The sequence below is a fragment of the Cyanistes caeruleus genome, chromosome 7, assembly GCF_971803275.1.
Source record: "Cyanistes caeruleus chromosome 7, bCyaCae1.hap1.1, whole genome shotgun sequence".
NCBI classification, from domain to species: domain Eukaryota; kingdom Metazoa; phylum Chordata; class Aves; order Passeriformes; family Paridae; genus Cyanistes; species Cyanistes caeruleus.
Window position 1 is genome coordinate 40,129,451 of NC_141707.1, and position 18,899 is coordinate 40,148,349.

The following is an 18,899-nucleotide window of genomic DNA, read 5'->3' on the forward strand; positions in this document are numbered from 1 at the left end:
CCTACCCTTTATTTCCAAATAAATTTGGAATTCTAGATTGAATTTAATTTTATATCCAATTGTATACCCAGGAAAGGTGTGAGAAAGGCAGCTGGGGGCTCTTTTCCTGCTGCTGTCCTGCATCTGATTCAGGCAGGCCAGGGAGAGGGGAGAAGCTTTCCCTGTGCTGTCACTGCCAGAGAAAGTGTGGATGTGTAAAAACCTGATCCAGACACGTTGGAATTGTTAAATAATTCCTGTTTAACCACTCCTGCTTAAACACTGGATGGGTCATTTAAATACTTGTACCTGCACCTCCCTGGCTCTCCCTCGTGTGGAAACTCAGAGTGTTCTCTCTTGCCAGAATCTTGGAAAAATCACAGAATGCTGGGATGGTTTGGGTTGGGAGGGAGCTTGAAGCCCACCCAGTGTCACCCCTGTCATGGCAGGGACCTCTCCCACTGTCCCAGGTGCTCCAAGCCCTGTCCCATCCAGCCTGGGACACTGCCAGGGATGGGGAATCCACAACCTCTGTGGGCACAGGGGACCCCCAGGAGTGACTGAGAGTGGAGTCCCAGGAGTTTCTCCACGTTTAGAAAGATGTAATTCCATTGCTGCTGCAGGAATCCAGGAGAGGGAGAGGGATTGACCAGGATCTGCTGCCCAAAACTGAACAGCAAAAAGCCAGAATGATTTTCTGTTGTAAAACAGCTCTGTGGGAAAAGCACCACAGACCCTCTCCCCTTTGCACCTCACTGCTTCCAAATCCTGCTGTGGGCTGGGCTTCTCCTCCCTGGAAAGGGTCTAAATTCCCTGATGGATCACCCAGCTCCATCCCTCCTGCTTCCCTCTGGGGTTCAGGATTGAGCAGTTCTGGGGTTCAGAACTGGGCAGTTCTGGGGTTCAGGATTGAGAAGTTCTGGGGTTCAGGATTGAGCAGTTCTGGGGTTCAGAACTGGGCAGTTCTGGGGTTCAGGATTGAGCAGTTCTGGGGCTCAGGATTGAGCAGTTCTGGGGTTCAGGATTGAGCAGTTCTGGGGTTCAGAACTGGGCAGTTCTGGGGTTCAGGATTGAGAAGTTCTGGGGTTCAGGATTGAGCAGTTCTGGGGTTCAGGATTGAGAAGTTCTGGGGTTCAGAGATTGAGAAGTTCTGGGGTTCAGGATTGAGCAGTTCTGGGGTTCAGGGATTGAGCAGCCCTGGGGTTCAGGATTGAGAAGTTCTGGGGTTCAGGGGCTGCCAGCTGTGCCACTTTTCTCCTTGTGATGCCCATTACAGATGGGAATGGCTCATGGGAGGCTGCTGGAAGAGCTCCACTGCTCCAGAGGGGGTTCCTGGCAGCTTCATTAACACCGGTGCTAACGATCTGTGTGATTGGCACTTGGGGCAGGGGAGTTTATCTCAGCTCAGCTGGAAGGGCTCAGGACAGCCCAGGTCCCTGTGGCCAGGCAGGTGTCACCAGTGCCACCTCCCAAAGCCCAGGAGGACGACGTGGCCACGCTCCACGGTCCTTCCCATGAGGAAAGAGAGCTCAGTCAAAAAAGCTGGAGAATGTCACTGGCTGCATTCTACATCTGTTACATCTCAGGATAATTTATTTTAACCTCTGAAGATACAAGGGAAAATATGTGAAGGAGATGGAGACGTGCCAGTATTTCCAGTTCATTACAAGCAAAGAACTGTTGCTTATAGCACTTTCTTGGAGCAGAGAGCAGTCTGGTTTTAAATCCCTCAAGCAATGAGGAAATCACGTCCCCACCAATGGAAATGGCTTTTCAGCAAAGAGTTTACTAATTAAAAGAGTTTCAGTTTGAAATTCAGTCTAAATTTCCTCCCTTTCCATAATGTTCTGTCTGCTTTCTGAGGGCATTGCTGCATCCCTGCAGAGGGGTCACCCAAATGTGCTTCCAGCTCTCAGGGGGCTGCGGGGATTTGGGATGCAGGGACTTGTGGAATGGTTTGGAATTGTTGATGCTCAAACCTCTGGCTTTTGGGGTTTTTTTGTGATGCTGCAGAGGCAGAGCAGAAGTTATGGATCTGGGGACTAGCACAGCACGTGCCACCCACCCCTGGTGGCACTGGGCACGGTGACAAACTCCTGTCCCTGTGAGAGGTGACAGCTGTGTCCCCTCTGAGCCCAAAAAAAACCCTAAACAAACCAAATCTGGCTCTTTTCCAGCTGCAGGACCACAGCACTGCCCCAGGGCACCCAGCTGCACAAAAAGGCCCTTTCTCCACGTTCAGTTTGCGTGGGAGAAGGGACTGAAGGATTTGGGGACAGAAGTTGGTGCAGCAGGGTCACCCCCAGCTGGGCAGGTCTGCTGTGAGCTGACCCCAAGACATAAACAGAGGAGCAGCTGTGCCTGCACACAACACCGGGGAAAGCAGATCTGATGTATGAGAGTTACCAAGATTAGGGCTTAATTAAATTCCTGCAAGATTTTTGGGTCTTCATAAATTTCCTTTGAGCTCTCTGCCAACTAGGATATGCTCGCTGGCTTTGGAATATGAAAGCAAGTGTTGTTGTGTTTTGCAAATATATTTTTTAATGAATGCAAGTGCTGACTATGCAAAAGTCTCCCAGGTTTCCACGATTAACAAAATTACAAAAGCACAAAGGGTAGCAGTTCTTCTTGTTTTCGACTATCCCTTAAAAACAAGAGATGGATCAAAGTATCCTGTGATTAAGTTCATTAATCACACCCACTCCATGAAAAACCTTGGGCTCTTCTGAAGCCACTTCTCACAGAGGGAGGGCGTGAGGAGTTGGCCAGGGCGGGTTCTGCTGTGGCTTGGGTGTTTATTTACTTGTTTTTCCCAAACAAGGACCTGGCTGGGGTGGCATGGCCAGGGGGCAGGGATGTCTCTGGCCGGGTGGGCGAGGAGACAAAAATCCCTGCTGCTTCCAAACCGCTGGGGAGCAAATCCCTAAAAGCGAGGATTGAGCTGCAGGGGCAAGGGGTGGGCACGGGGAAACCTGTCCTGATCCCAGGAGATCCCAGGAGATCTCAGGAGATCCCAGGAGATCCCAGGAGATCACAGGAGGGGATGGAAGCTCCCTGCAGGGAGCGGGATTCCCTCTTGTGCGCTCCTCTAGGGTTTGCATCTTCCTGGCTTTTAATCCTCATCCTTGTCAGTGGCTCCTCCAACACGCAGAGCTTTTATCAGAGCGTGTGTGAGGAGTGAGAGCCCTCACATTCCCCCTCGCCTGACAAATGTGCTCCAGGGAGCCCAGAGAGGCCCGGACCGTGTTAAAGTGCTCGGAAAATCCGACAGCAAAGCGACAGCAGGGAGGGATTCAGGTCCCACATCCATCCCTGCAACGTCCCTGATGCGGGAGGTGTGCTCCTGCTTCTCCCAGGGATGGAGCTGGAGGAGCTCCCAGCCAGCAGGACATCACCTCTACTCCCGTAGGATGCAAGTCACTTGCTGGAGTTAGCAAAAAACAGCTTTTTTTCCCAAAAAATTGTTCAATGCCTGCTGAGGGGGGATTGTGAGACACAGCGTGAGCAGCACTGGGCTCCCAGGAGGGACGTGCCAGGGTGTCCACCCTGTCACCTGGGCCATGTCCTGCTCTTTTCACACCCCCCTAGCCTGTCAGGACTGTGAGGATGATGTTTTTGTCCCTGCCAAAAGGATTTCTCCATCCTCCCCTCCAGGTTTAACCACGAGCAGGGATGGAAGCGCCCAGCTCTGGGTGGATTTACATCAAACTGAATGCTCTGCACAGGGAGGATGTCTCGTGGCACTGCCCCACCCTGCTGGCTCTGCCTTTGCCAGGCACAAATGAAACCTTGAGGGGGATTTTGAGGAACCTCAGCACAGCTGAAAGCCCTGGGCAGCAGGGAAGGGGTTAGAGCCACAAACCAGCAGCTCCACGTGGAACAAAGCTGGCATTTCAGCGCCAAGACAATGGATTGTGTTTTCTGCCTTCATTTTAGTCATGCACTTGGCACCGAGGCTGAGGTCACCCACCCAGTCGTGCACTGCAGCATCTCTGTTCTGGCCAGCAAGGAGAAGCCAAACAAAGAGGAGCTGAGTCGGCAGGAGCGGGGCAGCAATCAGGGATGGACACGGCCCCGTTGAGCTGCACTCCAGCCCAGGACACTGCTGCAAATCCCTCTGAATAAGCATTTTCTCTGCCACACATCTTAGCACTTTGCATGGCCACTGGTCACGCTCAATTCCTGCCCCGCATCCCCGGCAGTAATTGCCGGCTTGGCCTGGTTTTGTGGCTGAATGATACGATTTGCAATGCAAGCGTGCAGGCTCCAGCCAGGGGATGCAGCCACTGCTCTCCATCTGTAAATATTTGCTCTAGCAGCAGCTCCATTTCCTTTGAAGCATTGAAAAAGGTGGCAGGTCTAACTTGGAGGCACCTGCGGGCACGTGGCTTAAACACACACGCCTGGGCTTAGGGCTGGGCTTTGTGCCGTGCAGAGAGGAGCTCAGTTTGTCACCCTGTCCTGTTTTCTGGGAAAGGAACTCTAATTATGCTACCAAAGGCTGGGAAACCTGAGCTCTCTGTTGTACAGTGGTGCTGTGAGTTCCCCTGAGTTTGAGTCCGAGGTGCAGACTTGGAATGCCAGCCTGGATTGGGTTGGAAAGGACCTTAAATCCCATCCAGAGCCACCCCTGCCATGGCAGGGACCCCTCCCACCATCCCAGGCTGCTCCAGCCTGGCCTTGGGCACTGCCAGGGATCCAGGGACAGCCACAGCTGCTCTGGGAATTCCAGCCCAGACCCTCCCCACCCTCCCAGCCAGGAATTCCCAATTCCCAATATCCCATCCATCCCTGCCCTCTGGCACTGGGAGCCATTCCCTGGCTCCTGTCCCTCCATCCCTTGTCCCCAGTTCCTCTCCAGCTCTCCTGGAGCCCCTTCAGGCCCTGCAAGGGGCTCAGAGCTCTCCCTGGAGCCAGGTTGAACTTTGCCCCAGCTCTCCAGCCCTTCCATTCCCCTGTGCTCCATCAGCAGTGACTCATCTCCACTGCTCTGTCACCTCTGTGGGTGCAGCTGCCCACACAGAAGTGCCCTAAGGCAGGGGGTGCCCTGAGCTGCCCACAAACCCCCTCTGACCAACCCCTCCAGCCTTTCAGAGCCTTTGGGATGTGCCTTTCCCAATGGCAAAGGTGCCCTGGCAGTGCCAGCACAGCAGAGCCATCCCCGTGGCTGTGCCGTGGGCCAGAAGGTGACAGGGCAGTTCCATCCCTGCTGCTTTCCCAGCTGGCTGTTTGGAGGAGTTATTAAAGATGCAGCAGCTCTGCTCCCTGCATCCCACAGCGATTCCCTCTCGGCTGGGTTCAGCCAAAGGGAGCCCTGTGAATAATTCAGGGTGAACTGCTGTTCTCCTTGTCTGCAGCAGGAGAGGAGATGTTCAGAGCTGGTTGGAAAGGGGAAATGTTTGTTTGATGGGAAAGCCTGCATCGTTGGCTTTTTGTTTAATTTAGCATTAAACAAAACCTTTTGGGTCCCCGGAGAAGAGAAGCTCTGGGGTGACCTGATTGTGGTCTTGCAATGCCTGAGCCTGCAGGAAAGACGGGGAGAGACTTTGGACAAGGGCCTGGAGTGACAGGACACAGGGAATGGCTTTGTAATTCATGTCCAGTGTCCATGGAGCATCCCAGGAGCACGGGCTGCATGGGAGCTGTGGGCTGAGGAGCTCTGCTGGGAGCTCTCACCGTGGTGAAACATCACTAAAGGGAGCTGGTGACACTGGAAAATGTGATTTAAAGGTCTGGAAAAGGCGATTCCAGGGACTGCACAACTCCTGCTCTGGCAAATCCTTCCCCTTCCCCTGCCTTGCTGGGAGACAAAAGTTGTGAATCAGCCCCATAAATTGAGATCCGTATTTTATCTCGTGAGCTCTGAAAACCCATTTAAGGCCTCTAAAATCAGCTGAAAAAAAAAAAATCAAATTTGTTTTATTCCTCCTGCCTAAGCATCCTGGGGAGTTCTTTGGTGGGAAAGCAATGGGAACTCGTGGGGTGTTGGTGTGTGGGCCCACGTGGAAGCGCCTGGCGCTGTCCTCCTGCCCCGGGGACAAGGGCTGGCATTGTCCAGCTGGGGACTGAGCTCCAGCCCCTCCATTCCAGGGAAAACAGGGACAGGGATCTTCTGGGAGTTGGTAGAGCCAGCATCTCCTCAAGCCTCTGTCTCCGTCTCGCTGCTGCTGCGCTCTCACTTTGCAGATTTATTAAATATTGACTCCTTCCCCAGCCCTGTTTTCTGCTCCATTATCTCACTTTCCTCGGCATTTGTTCCTTGCTGGGAATGGCAAGGCTGGGTTTTGTCTGCCTGTCTTCCTGCCAAGGAGCGGTGAAGGAGCTCCTGGCTGGGCTGAATCCCACTGGGAATCTCAGCATGGACAGGAATGTGAGGATCCACTGAGATGTCCTCCAGCTCCAGGTGCTCATCTTCACATCCCGCTGTTCCTTGGGTGTTCTCCGGCTTTGCATCTTGTTTTAAACTCAATTTACACCTGGAGGGACATTCCCCTGGAGAAGGATCCAGGGAGAGCTGGGAATGTTCCCCTGGAGAAGGGAAGGATCCAGGGAGAGCTGGGAATGTTCCCCTGGAGAAGGGAAGGATCCAGGGAGAGCTGGGAATGTTCCCCTGGAGAAGGGAAGGATCCAGGGAGAGCTGGGAATGTTCCCCTGGAGAAGGGAAGGATGCAGGGAGAGCTGGGAATGTTCCCCTGGAGAAGGGAAGGATCCAGGGAGAGCTGGGAATGTTCCCCTGGAGAAGGGAAGGATCCAGGGAGAGCTCCGAGCCCCTTGCAGGGCCTGAAGGGGCTCCAGGAGAGCTGGAGAGGGATTTGGGATGAGGGATGGAGGGCAGGGTTGGGTGGGATACCGATAACAACACCGCACTTGGCTCTGGTGGAGCTGCACCTGATCCACACAAGAGTTGGAAGTGACACCAGCAGGGCACAAGGAAATCAGACCCAAAGCTGATCATTTAATTTCCAGCACGCAGAGAAAATTGAGAGAGCTGCTTGGATATGAAGCTAACAACTCACTGTGCTGGGGCTGAGAATTTCCAGCCTGCAGCTCCTGCAGAAACTTGGTTTCCTTGAGAAGATTGTCCTCAGGAAGCAGCCCATGATTTTTGTATCTTTTTCCATTTGTTAGAGAAAAGCCCCTCTCCTAGGCAAGCTCAGCATTGGTGAGCTGCAATCAATAACCTCTCCCTCAGCTCAGGGCTGGGCTTTAGGGGTGTTCTACATCTTTATTATGAATGAAACATCCTCAGCTGAAAATCTGGAAATCTGGAAATGTGGCTGCTCACTAAAGCTTCTCCAGCTTTTATCAGATCACCTGGAAATCCACTGAAGCAGCAGCTCGGGATCCATCCAGAAGTGCTGAGCATCAGGGAAAATGAGGGCTCACAAAACAGTTTTTTCCCTTCAGAGGTCCCTCTGTAGATAAATAATTACAGCCTGGTTCAGGGGAATTTATGAATGACTCACCCCCAAACTTCCAGCTTTTCATGAGGAGATTTTGGTGACAAAAAACCAGCTGGGTCAGGGGAATTTAGGAATGAGTCGACCCCAAACTTCCAGCTTTTCATGAGGAGATTTTGGTGACAAACAGACCTCGAGGAAAGGCTGAGAAGTCTCATTCTGCAGGGCAATTCCACACAGCTCGGGGCAGGGAGCCCTTGCAAAGCTGGAATAGCCATTAGTCCCAAGAATTCCCTGTTGGCATCACCCGGTGTGAACAGCCCAGGAGCCTGGGATGAGCTCTGGGAACAGCACATTGTGTAGCTGCTTCTTTTATTTGAATAAATAAATATGAAAACAAAGGCCTTGTTTATTAGTTTTTACCCCAGAATAATTCCTTTGCATTGCAATTCCCTTTTTTTACCTACCCACACTAATTTTGGCATTTGCAAATGTCGACATCCCAGTTACAGACAACAACAAATTGCTTAAAAATCATCCTTTAAAAAAATTCTTTGCTTTGCTGCATTGATGTTAAACGTTTGCTGCGTGTAAGGATGCTTAATTTCATTAAAATGTTTTTTTTTTTTGACCTGAATATGCCTCACAGCAGGAATTAGAGCTGCCTTTGACTTCTCAGGAATCCAGTTTCTCCTGCAATTTTCCCAATCTGTCCCAGGTATTTGTGGCCAGCAGCATCTCCCCGTTCCCCGAGGTCTCCTGGAGTCCAGAGGGATGTGAAGATGCCGATTCACAGAATATGCTGAGTTGGAAATGACCCACCAGGATCATCAGGAAACTGTTGAGTGCTTCCATGGTGGGAATTACTGACAGGGAAAATCCTTGCACTGGGGTGAGTTTGTCATCACAGGTAATTCAAAGCCCCGCTGGTGATTTGCTGCTGGGAGAGAGAAGGATCCTCTGCTGGGGACTGTCTTCAGTCACTGCTCCATGACCCTCCTCTCTTATCAGTGGTGCTCTAACGCTCCCTTATCTCACAGCACTCTTGTGAAAGCTTAATTAACTAATTAATCTTTCAAAGAATTGTGATAGTCTTAGATAAAAGACACGGGGCAAAGTATCTATTAGCGTTTTCTTCACTGTCCGCAGTAACGTCGTTATTAACTCCCGAGAGCTCGCCCGGCTTTAAACCCTTGTTTAGCGAGGATGTCGCAAGATTTTTAGGCTTTTATCAAAGCAGCTGATGAAATTCTGAGCTGTTCCTGGGGCCTGCAGAGTGGGAAATCCACACCTTTGGCATCACTCGGGATCCCAGGCCATGTCCTAATGCTCCATGGGCAAGCGAGCCAGGACAAGGAGTTTCTCCCCATCCCAGTTATGGATGTATTACATCTTTATGTATTTTCTTTTTAATTGGAACGAGCACATTTAATTAGCAGTGGGTTTAGAGCTCACACAGAGAAAAGCTGCCTGTCACTTCCACAGATTTCCTCTGCAGGGTTGCGTGTGCTGCCACACAGGATTCCCAGCACATCGCTCCTGCGGCACTTCCTAAGCCGTGCCTCTGGCACAACTCTTATCCCAGAGAATGGAAATGAAGGAATGGTCATTTTCCGAACAATGATGTTTATCCTCTTGCTTTTTCCCCCAAAATTAATCTCCCTGTGGATAGTTTCCATGGCCAGGGGGAGAGGCAGCAGCACAAGTGTTGTCGTGAAGGTGAGAGCTGAGCGAAAATCGTTCTTCCCTGGAAGGATAATGGAATGCTAAAAGTGGGATATGGATAGGTGGGGCTGACAGGAGGGAATGAGGTCTTGGATTTTGGATTAAACCAGATGTGAGGACAGCACAGTCACCAGATGGGCTGGCATCTCCCAGGGTCAGGGTTCCAGGCTCGTGTTTCCCCTGCATTCCTGGGGGGATGCTGACACCCTGCCTTGGAGAGACCTTGCAGGGAACGATGAAGAACTGGGGGATAACACCTGAGGAACGGGCAGGTTTGAAATGCTGGGGAGGATGAACCTCCTGGCTACAGCCAGGCAGCTTCAGCTCAGCTTCGGATCTGTCGGGGCGGTGAATTCTCGGGGATCAATCACCCCGTTTGTCCTGATTTCAGTGGGATGAGCGGGAACGAGTGGGACCCCTGTCCTGGGGCACCTACAGCGAGCAGCAGGGCCACGGCTCTCCATAGCAGAGGTCTGGAGTTAATCACAGGATCACAGATCTGGTTTGGATTTAAAGGGACATTAAACCCACCCAGTGCCACCCCTGCCGTGGCAGGGACACCTTCCCCTGTCCCAGGCTGCTCCAGCCCCGATGTCCCGCCTGGCCTTGGGCACTGCCAGGGATCCGGGGGCACCCAGGGCCTGCCCACCCTGCCGGGGAAGGATTTCTCCCGGATCTCCGCTCCCTGCCCCCGGTGTAAACCCTTCCCCGTGTCCCGGCGCTCCCGGCCGGTGCCAGCGCGGCCGCCGACGCAAAATGGAGGCGGCGGGGTCTCCCCCACCCCTTCCCCCCGTTTTCCCCCTCTCTCCCACCCTTTCCCAGCCATTCCCACCCCTCTCCCGCGTCCCTCCCCCGGCCTGCGGCGGGACTACGAGTCCCATGGCGCCGCGGGCCGGGGGCGGAGCGGGGCTTTGTGCGGGCGGCATGCGGGGGAGCCGCAGCCGGGGCTGGAGCCGGAGCCGGAGCGAGCCCGCCCCGGGGGGAGGAGGGCGAGGGCGGCGAGCCATGCCGGGCGGCGGCGCGGCGGAGCGGCCGCGGTGGTAGAGGGCGAGCCCGCCCGGCCGGGGCGCGGAGCAGCGCGGAGCGGCCGCCATGGGCAACGCGGGGAGCGTGGACGCGCAGCAGACGGAGCTGAGGGCGCACAGCGTCCCCCTGAAGCTGCCCATGCCCGAGCCCGGAGAGCTGGAGGAGCGCTTCGCCGTGGTGCTGGTGAGCGCCGGCCCCATTGTCTGCGGGGAAGGAAGGGGGGAGCGGCGGGGGAAGGGGGGAGCGGAGGAAAGTTGGCTCGGGAGCCGCGGCCGGGCACAGGTGGGCTCGGCGGGGCGGTGCCGCCCGCGGGACGGGGCCGCGGTTCTTTGTCTCGGCAGCCCCTGAGGGCCCGCGGGGCCCGGCCCGGGCGGCTCCCGGGGCCGGGGAGCACAGCCCGCGGGGAGCGGCCGGGATCGGCCGCGGCTGCTCCGGACACCCGCTGCTCCTTCTGGGGGAAACCCGCTCCTTCTGGGGGAAACCTGCTCCTTTTCTTCTGGGGACACCCGCTGCTCCTTCTCGGGGACACCCGCTCCTTCTGGGGGACACCCGCTCCTTCTCCTCAGGGGACACCCACAGCTGCCCAGGGGACACCCACAGCTCCTCAGGGACACCCACAGCTCCTCAGGGGACACCCACAGCTCCTCAGGGGACACCCACAGCTCCTCAGGGACACCCACAGCTCCTCAGAGGACACCCACAGCTCCTCAGGGACACCCACAGCTCCTCAGGGACACCCCGCTTCTGTGCCCCCCGGGACACCTCGGGCTTTCTCCTCTCGCCGTCCCGTTTGGCCGGGACACCTCGGTGCTTCTCCCCGCGGGGCAGCGGCGTTTTCATTTACGGACGGGTCCTTCCCTGGAAGGGCTGAGCTTTCCCCGGGCAAACCTGCCGCTCCCTTCGGGGTACCACCGCGGCTCGAGGCTCGCAGCCCGTCTCTTTTCCGCCTGTTTTTGCCGGGAGCCGCGTTCGCGTGTGGAGCGGGAGCTGGGGAGCAGGGGGGGAGAGAGGCTCCATGTGCGTGCCGTGCCCGGCTCTCGCTGTAATGCCATGGGAAGCCCGGAGCTGCCGGGGTAATTCCCGTCTCGCATCCCAGAGCCGCCCCCCCGCTCCCTGGAGCGCTCCCGGCGCTGGGAGAGGATTCACAACTGCTGTGTGTTGGGGATTATTTCTGGTTAGACCCAATTAGATTATCATGTCTAAGAAAAGAATAAGCCTATTCAGTCAGGAACCCCCACGGACGAGCCAAATGGCGAGTGAGATGTTACGATTATTAGGCACAGTGGAGAAAAGCCTGGTGTCGCCTTGCTCTTGTTGGGGAAAGCCGGAGATGGGAGATGCTCCCGCAGGCAGCACATGGCTCAGAATCCAGTCTGGATTCGGCTGTGGCTACCAGGAGGGCTCCCGGCTCCGTCTGCGGGAGGAAATCGCTGCCTGTGGGTTGGGGCTGATGGATGGGATCAGTAAAAGGCTGAGACGTCATTTGGGGGAGCGTTAGAAACGTGTCAGGTAAATACGGGAGATAACAGCCTGTCATTTCCTGAGGTGCCTGCAAGGAGGGGGTGGCCTCTGGATTTAGAAGATGGACTTCAATTAAGGCTGGGAGGATGAGTGCTGCAGCTTGGCTGGAGGGAGAGGCTGGCTGTGCAGGTGGGCAGTCTGTACAAACACGGCGTGGCAGCGTTTTCCCCCTCTGATTTCTTCTCCTGCTGGGGGAAGCTGCAAGATGGGACTCAAACACCACCAAAAATCACCTTCATGCTGTTCTTGCAGCCAGCCAGGCATGGCTGGTGTTGCTGCAGCTTCCAGGAAATATCTGACTGGTTTGTGAAAGAATAAAGTGCCGGGCTGTGATTATTTTGTTTTCTCTGTGGTTCTGAGGGAGAGATGACTGTGCCACTGGTCAAACCCCAGAATGGGGTAGGCTGGAGAGGGGCAGGGATTAACCAGAAAGGAATGACTAGGGGAAAAACCATGAGGAATATTTTCTGTGGGGACAGAGAATGAGTCAGGAGATGGGAGAATGAAGAAGGAGACGCTGAAGGTTATAAGACTAAATCTCACCTTCTTTATGTGCTGTCTTAAGAAATTAGCCTGGCACAAGCACTGCTGGCACACTGAGCCCTGGTGAGGTCCCGCAGGGCTGTGCTGACAATACCAATTTCCATATCTCTGATGGAATTCCCAGGGCTGATTGGGACGGTGATGAACACGTTGAGTTGCTGTGTGCAGGTCTCCAGCCCTCGTGCTGGGAGGGCTGTGCCCATTGCAGGAGGGAGAGGTCCCTCCCGTGCATTTGGAAGTTTTATTCTCTCCCCTCGTGCAGAGCAGGGAGCCCTGGCCCTCAGACCCACGAGGAGAGCACGGGTTGGCCGTGATTTCACCGTGAGTGCCGTGACACCAACTGGTTTATTGTTATTATTTATTCAAACGTGCTGTCCTGAGCTGCTCCGGGATCTCCGGAGTCCCTTCAGCAAGAGGATGTTGTGCCTGGAGGTGATGGATGTGTGCCAGCCTGTGTTTGCTGGGCTGGCAGAGGATTTTGGGTTGAGAAAGGGCTCTGGTGCGGTGGTTTGTTTGCCTTGAACACACCTGGCCATGTCAAACAGCCACCTGGTCATGTCAAACACACACCTGGTCATGTCAGACACACACCTGGTCACCTCAAACACCCACCTGGTTGCTTGGAACACCCATCTGGTCACCTGGAGCACCCTCCTGGTCACCTCAAACACCCTCCTGGTCACCTGGAACACTCACCTGGTCATATCAGATACACACCTGGTCACCTGGAACACCCTCCTGGTCACCTGGAACACTCACCTGGTCACCTGGAACACTCACCTGGTCACCTCAAACACCCTCCTGGTCAGCTGGAACACCCTCCTGGTCAGCTGGAACACCCTCCTGGTCACCTGGAGCACACCTGGTCACCCCCCTGCCTCCTGATCCTCCTTGAGGTGCATAAATTGCAGGAGATGATGGGCCTTGCTCCCGGTGATGTTTTTTGGGTGAAGCTCTCCAGGCCGTGCTCCGTGTGCCGTTCCCGAGGATGTCCCGAGCCAGCAGGAGGGAGGGTGGCACCTCTGGCTGTGCCATTCCTCGGGGTCTGTTGGGCAGGAACCTGGGGGTTTTCCTGTGGATCTGTGTCTCCCTGGCTGGATTTGGCTGTAGAAATGTAGAAATGTAGGAATGTAGGAATGTGTTGCCGTGGTTCATGAGTCGAGTCGTGCTGCCGAGGAGTGGGCGCTGTGTGTGTTCTGGATGATGGGATGTACTTCAAGGAGGAGAATGTGGGCAAGCCAAGAGAGATCCAGGTTTCTGGCTGTGAACTGAGTGTTGTTTCTTCCATCCCCTCAAACTGATGGGAATTCTCCCCTTTTCCTGTCAAGTAATTCCCTTCTCTCGGGATTCCACAGGAATGGGAAGTGCAGGGAGGCAGTGGTTGTGGCTTTGCCACCAAGTTCTGGATTTGGCTGCACTGGATCTGAGCTCTGGCTCTGACTCTGAGCTCCCAGCTCTGGCACATCCCCTTGGGAACATCCCAGCCTCATCCCTTCCCCAGTGTTCCTTCCCTGCCTTTTCCCTCTGGACACGTGGGCAGAAATGCTCAGTTCTGGTGAGCAGCGCTGCTCGGAGGAAACCACAGCTCAGCGGACCAAGGGTGCCAGAGTCGCCGCAGACGCGGTGGCACCGGAGCCGCGAGCCCTGGGAGCCAGTCCCACATTTCCAGCTCCTGCAGCAGGGTGGTCTCCCTGAACCCGGCACAGGGCTGCACGTTTGCAGATGCCACGTGGTTTGGAGGAAGCAGCCAGGCCGGGCTTGGCAGGGGAAATCGCTGCCTAATGAGCTGTGATTGACATAATTTGACTGCTGGATTACAAATCCGCGGTGAGTTTAACAGGAAATATCCTCTTACCCCCTCTGAGTGGGGTTTGGGTGCACAAAGGGCTCCTCTGTGCTCTGGGGGATGGAGGCTTGGCCAGAGGGTGAGGGAGGTGTTGCCACCCCCAGGGAAGGCACCTACCTGTCCCTGCTTTGCTCCCATCTTCCTCCTGCTGGAATTCCCTTCTTCCCGCTGGATTTGGTCGTTCTCCATCCCAGGGAAGGCAGTTGGAGTGTCTCCTGACGAAGGATTTGGGAGCTCAGTGTGAAAACCCTTAATGTTCCCCAGCTGCTCCCCTTCCTCATTGTCAGATATATTAGGCATTGTTTTATAAAATATATATATAAATGTGTATATTGTTTAGGGTCTGCAAGTCATTACGGAGCACGACAGGGCTGCAGGAGATTTCTGTGGGATAGGATCAGCTCCCCTGCTCTGGTGGGGCACTGGATTCCCTGTTGTGATCCCTGAATTTAACAGGATACCCTTGGGATGGATTTGAGTTGAGATCCTGAGGTGCCTGATACAGGTGGCAGTGGGAGACACTAAAGGAGGTTTAGGAATCCTCAGGAAAACGAGATTTCCAAAATCCAGATCTCCAAAAGACCTTTGGGCTTTCCTTGTTGGGGCCTCAGCTCTGCCAGGCTCCTGCCCTTGGGGTTTTTCCTCAGGGTCTCGTTGAAGTGACAGAAACAACCTGATAAATCCCATTGTTAAATCTATACATTTCAGAGGGGTTAAATGTACAGCAGCACCGCGTGGTGACGCTTCTGCCCAGCTTCTGTCGGTCAGGGCATGGCATTTGTAAGTTTTTCCACCCAGACATCACAGGAAAACGTTTTTGTCCAACTGATTTTTTCCTTTGAGTGTCTGGGATAGGAGGGTGCTGTGGTGGGTATTTAGCTGCTGGTAACTCTGCTGAAATTAATTTCAGCTCCCTGGAAACCTGGAATACTTGAAGAATGGCTGGGCTGATGTAGATGAATATATTTTTGGGTGTACCATTTCTCCATGCCAGATAATCCTGTTAATTTAGCTGATGGTGGAGGGATGAACCCTCTAAATTACCCATTAAATTTGATTTAAGGTGAACCACAACAGGTCAAGCAAAACCTCTGCCTTTACCTTTAACCTGCCCCATCCTCTTTCCTCAGAGCGCCGATATCAAACGTCTCTATCGACTTCCTTAACCTTGTGTGCAAGATAAAAGGGATTTTATTATTTTTATTTTGTCTCCACCAGCAAGGTCATGCACGAGCGAGCCGTGAAACGCTCTCTTGGGTACTGCCCCACGTCGTGGGTGATGCTAAAGAAAGAATTGGAGAGGTGCAAGATGAAATTCGGAGTTTCCAGGGCCGGCTTTAATCAATCAGTAGCTCTTGAGTAGTTTTTGATGGGTGATTGAACGACTTGGAGCTGCGGGTGGCTGCCTTCAGTCTTTGGTTTTAAAATCACTTCAGCTTTTCCTGCTGCATGAGAAGGTTTTAAAGGGCACAGAGAACCCAGCAGGTGACAGAGCCAAAGCAAAATGTTTGACTTCCCCTCGCGTTTTCGGAAGCGCTTGGGTGTTTTTACTGCGTTTTTGGATTGTTGGATGAAGATTGTGAATGGTTCAGGAGCTTCTTAAGGACTCCAAGCCCTTTTGGAATGAAGCATCCACGTGGAGGTGTGTGTGGGGATTTATCAGACCCTGGCCTGGGGTTGGGTAGCTGCTTTGGAGAAGGGGAGGGTTTTTCCCTGCTGGAATTTTGGGTGTTCCAGCCACAGGAGGGCTTGGGCTGGTGTTCCATGTGGTATCAGCAGCACCCCTGCTTTACCAGGCAGTGTCCTGCTGTTGTTTTGAGTCCAGAAATGACTTTTTTCCCTCCAGTGTGTCAGGAGCAGGGGTTTCAGTCTGTCAGTGAGGTCTGGAGCTCCTCACTGGGTGGGTGAAGGACCCTGCAGGAGCAGCTGCTTTGCTTTTCCTCCTCATTTCTCGCTCCAGGGGCATCCATCCTGAAATGAAACCAACTTTTGACATTCACTGATTTCAGTTTGCTCACTGAGAGATTCCTGAGGGGCAAACCTGGTGCCATCCCTGCCTTTTCCCCCAAACCCACTCAGAGTTCGGAGCTTTCTGTTGGTTTTCCAGGCTGTTGCTGCTCCTCCAGCTGGGAAGGGGGAATGAGCACAGCCCAGGGTTCCTTTGGAGGTGGAGAATCTCTGGGATTGGTTGCAGTTTTGCTTTTCCTTTGCTGTCCCAGCTGTGGTTTGTGATGCTGGCTGTGGGGAGTGGCTGGCTCTGGGGCAGGTTTGTGTGCCCAGCTGGAAGGGCTGGCACCAGTGCCTGCTGTGGGTTTGGGGCTCAGGGAATGGGAAATCCCGTGGTTTGCTGCAGGTTCTGTGCACGAGTTGTCAGAGTTGGTGATGTCCAGCAGGAGAGTTCGGTGCCACTTCTGCACCAAAACCACCCCAGGCTGCTCCAAGCCCTGTCCAAGGGCCTGGGACACTTCCAGGGATCCAGGGACAGCCACAGCTGCTCAGGGAATCTGTGCCAGGGCCTCCCCACCCTCACAGGGAGGAATTCCTGTCCAATTCCCACCTAACTTTGGGGACATGGGCCAGCTCTGGGGGCTCTGCTGCCATCACCATCCCTTCTACCCCTGGAGCACCAGGACACAACTTGGGAAAGGCCAGGAGGCCAGAGAGACAGAATTCCAGAGGGGTTTTGGCTGGAAGGGCCATGAAGGATTATCCAACATCACCCCTTCCACCATCCCAGGCTGCTCCAAGCCCCAAGCGGCTCTGGAACACTTCCAGGGATCCAGGGGCAGCCACAGCTTCTCTGGGAATTCCGTTCCAGGTCCTCCCCACCCTGTCAGACAGGAATTCCTTCCCAATATCCCAAATATCCGTCTGAAAGGGCAGGAGGCCAGAGTGACAGAATCCCAGCACAGTCTGGCTTGGAAGGGACTTGAAATCCCATCCCACCTGCCACAGTCCCAGGCTGCTCCAAGCCCTGTCCAGCCTGGCCTGGGACACTTGCAGGGATCCAGGGGCAGCGTCTCTGGGAATAACCCAGATTTCTGGGATTCTGTGCTCCACAGCCAGCCCTGCCTCTCTGCTGGGCTGGCCTGGGCCTGGCAGGACAGGCTGGCACCCGGCTGTGCCCGCAGGAATCCGAGCTGGAGCTCTGGCACCGTGACCTGGGGCTGGAGAGCTCTCCCCAGCACGAGCACATGAATTATGCAGAACATGCTAATGAGGCAGCACTTCAGCCCTGGTTTATTTTTAAGCATCTGGGCTGCCTCTTGGGTCTGAATTCAGCACTTTCTGATCAGGATCAAAACAATTCCCCGTGCAGGCAGCCAGACACGAGAAGAGCTTGGTTTTCCTGCTCCCTTTCCATGTCCTTGGAAGGTGTGGGGACAGCAGGAGACCGGAGCTGTGGCTCTGGAAGGTTTTTTCCTCTGCTGGGAGGCACAAATGGGATTTTTGTTTGGTCACCAGAAGATTAGAGTTTAAAACCAGCAGGGCAGAGTGCCTGCAGGCAGTGCTGGTGACCCGGCTGGCGGTGAGCGGCGTGCAGCCACGTTTTACACAAACTCAGCTGAATTATTGTTCTCTTCGTTTGGAAGAGTCCATTTGGGAATTCGCTACGGGAAATCAGTGACACAATCAAAATGCTGCTTGATTGATATCTGGGTTAGAGAAAATCTCTAGCCCTGAGCCTCCAGCAGCGCAGCAAAGGGCTCAGGCTGCTCAGGTAACAGCGCTTGGAGCTGCTGGTGCTTAAAAAGTGGGAAATTCCCGTTTCTCACATCCTGATTTCAGTTCTGGAGGGCTGAGCAGGTTTCCATTGCTCCATATGCTCACACCAGCTGGCCCCAAGGGTTGTGCTCCTGCCCACGTTCCGTGAGCTGTTCCCAGTTATTCTGCTCCACTTGAGGTTGGATTTCAGGGAAAGGCTTTTCCTCCAGAGGGTGCTGGGCACTGGGAGCTCCAGGGACAGCGCTGCCAGGGATGCCCAGGCTGGGGTTTTGGGGTGGGTTTTGGGGTGTCTGTGCAGGGCCAGGAGCTGCATCCCTGATCCTGTCAGTCCCTCCCAGCTCTGATATTCCCTGTGGTCTGTGCCTGGTGTGAGGTCTGTGATGTGCAGCCCTCTCAGCCCTGCTCTGTAGTCCCAATAACCCAGAGTTCTGTATGGAAAAACATGAGCCCAAATCTCTCCTAGGATCAAACACAGCCTTTCAGGGGGGTTTCGTTGCAGCAAGGCCTGGCTGGTGTAGAGCTGCTCTATCCCCTGCTCAGGATAACATCTTGCAGAGCCTCAGCATGTGCTGGTTTGCAGCCCAGCCCGGGGTCTCTTTAACAAAACCAGCGTTTGTCTGCGGGGACTGCACAGCCTTAAACACACATTTGGGCAGGAGGTTCCTGAAGGCCCAGAATGGGGGCATTGTGCTGCCAATGAATGGGGCTCACACCAGAGCTGGGCCCTGCTGGACCTCCAGGACAGCTCTGGGTGTCCCGGATCCCAGAGGGGACACCTCGGCCCTGGGACAGCGTTCCCAGAGCTGGGCTGGGCCCCACGCAGGATTCCCGGCAGGAAAATCCACAGGAAAACTCCAGAGGTTCTGACTTCCCTCCTCACGTTCCCTGAACAGCGCAGAGCAGTGTTAACCATGGAGGGACAGCACACGGGAAGGGCTTCAGGGACATTGGGATATTGGGAAGGAATTCCTGTCTGACAGGGAGGGAGGGCTTGGAATGGAATTCCCAGAGCAGCTGTGGCTGCCCCTGAATCCCTGGAAGTGTCCCAGGCCAGGCTGGACAGGGCTTGGAGCAGCCTGGGACTGTGGCAGGTGGGATGGGATGGGATTTCAAGTCCCTTCCAAGCCAGG

At 54.6% G+C, this 18,899-nt stretch overlaps 1 protein-coding gene across 12 annotated transcripts in view; it reads left to right on the forward strand.

The window, feature by feature from the left end:
* Nucleotides 1-10,099: 10,099 nt before the first annotated feature.
* The window catches only part of FMNL2 (formin like 2), a 108,934-nt gene continuing 100,134 nt past the window's right edge, over nucleotides 10,100-18,899 (forward strand). For 10 of the 12 annotated variants that reach the window (XR_015289316.1, XR_015289317.1, XM_086897999.1 and 7 more), the window contains exon 1: nucleotides 10,103-10,316. Coding sequence is in view for 10 of the 12 variants with exons in the window: in XM_086897999.1 (XP_086754125.1) it covers nucleotides 10,200-10,316 (117 nt within the window). In the remaining 2 variants the exon portion in view is untranslated. Of the gene's footprint in view, nucleotides 10,317-18,899 lie in introns of all 12 variants that reach the window. The other 2 variants (XM_086898000.1, XM_086897995.1) reach the window with 2 other exon arrangements.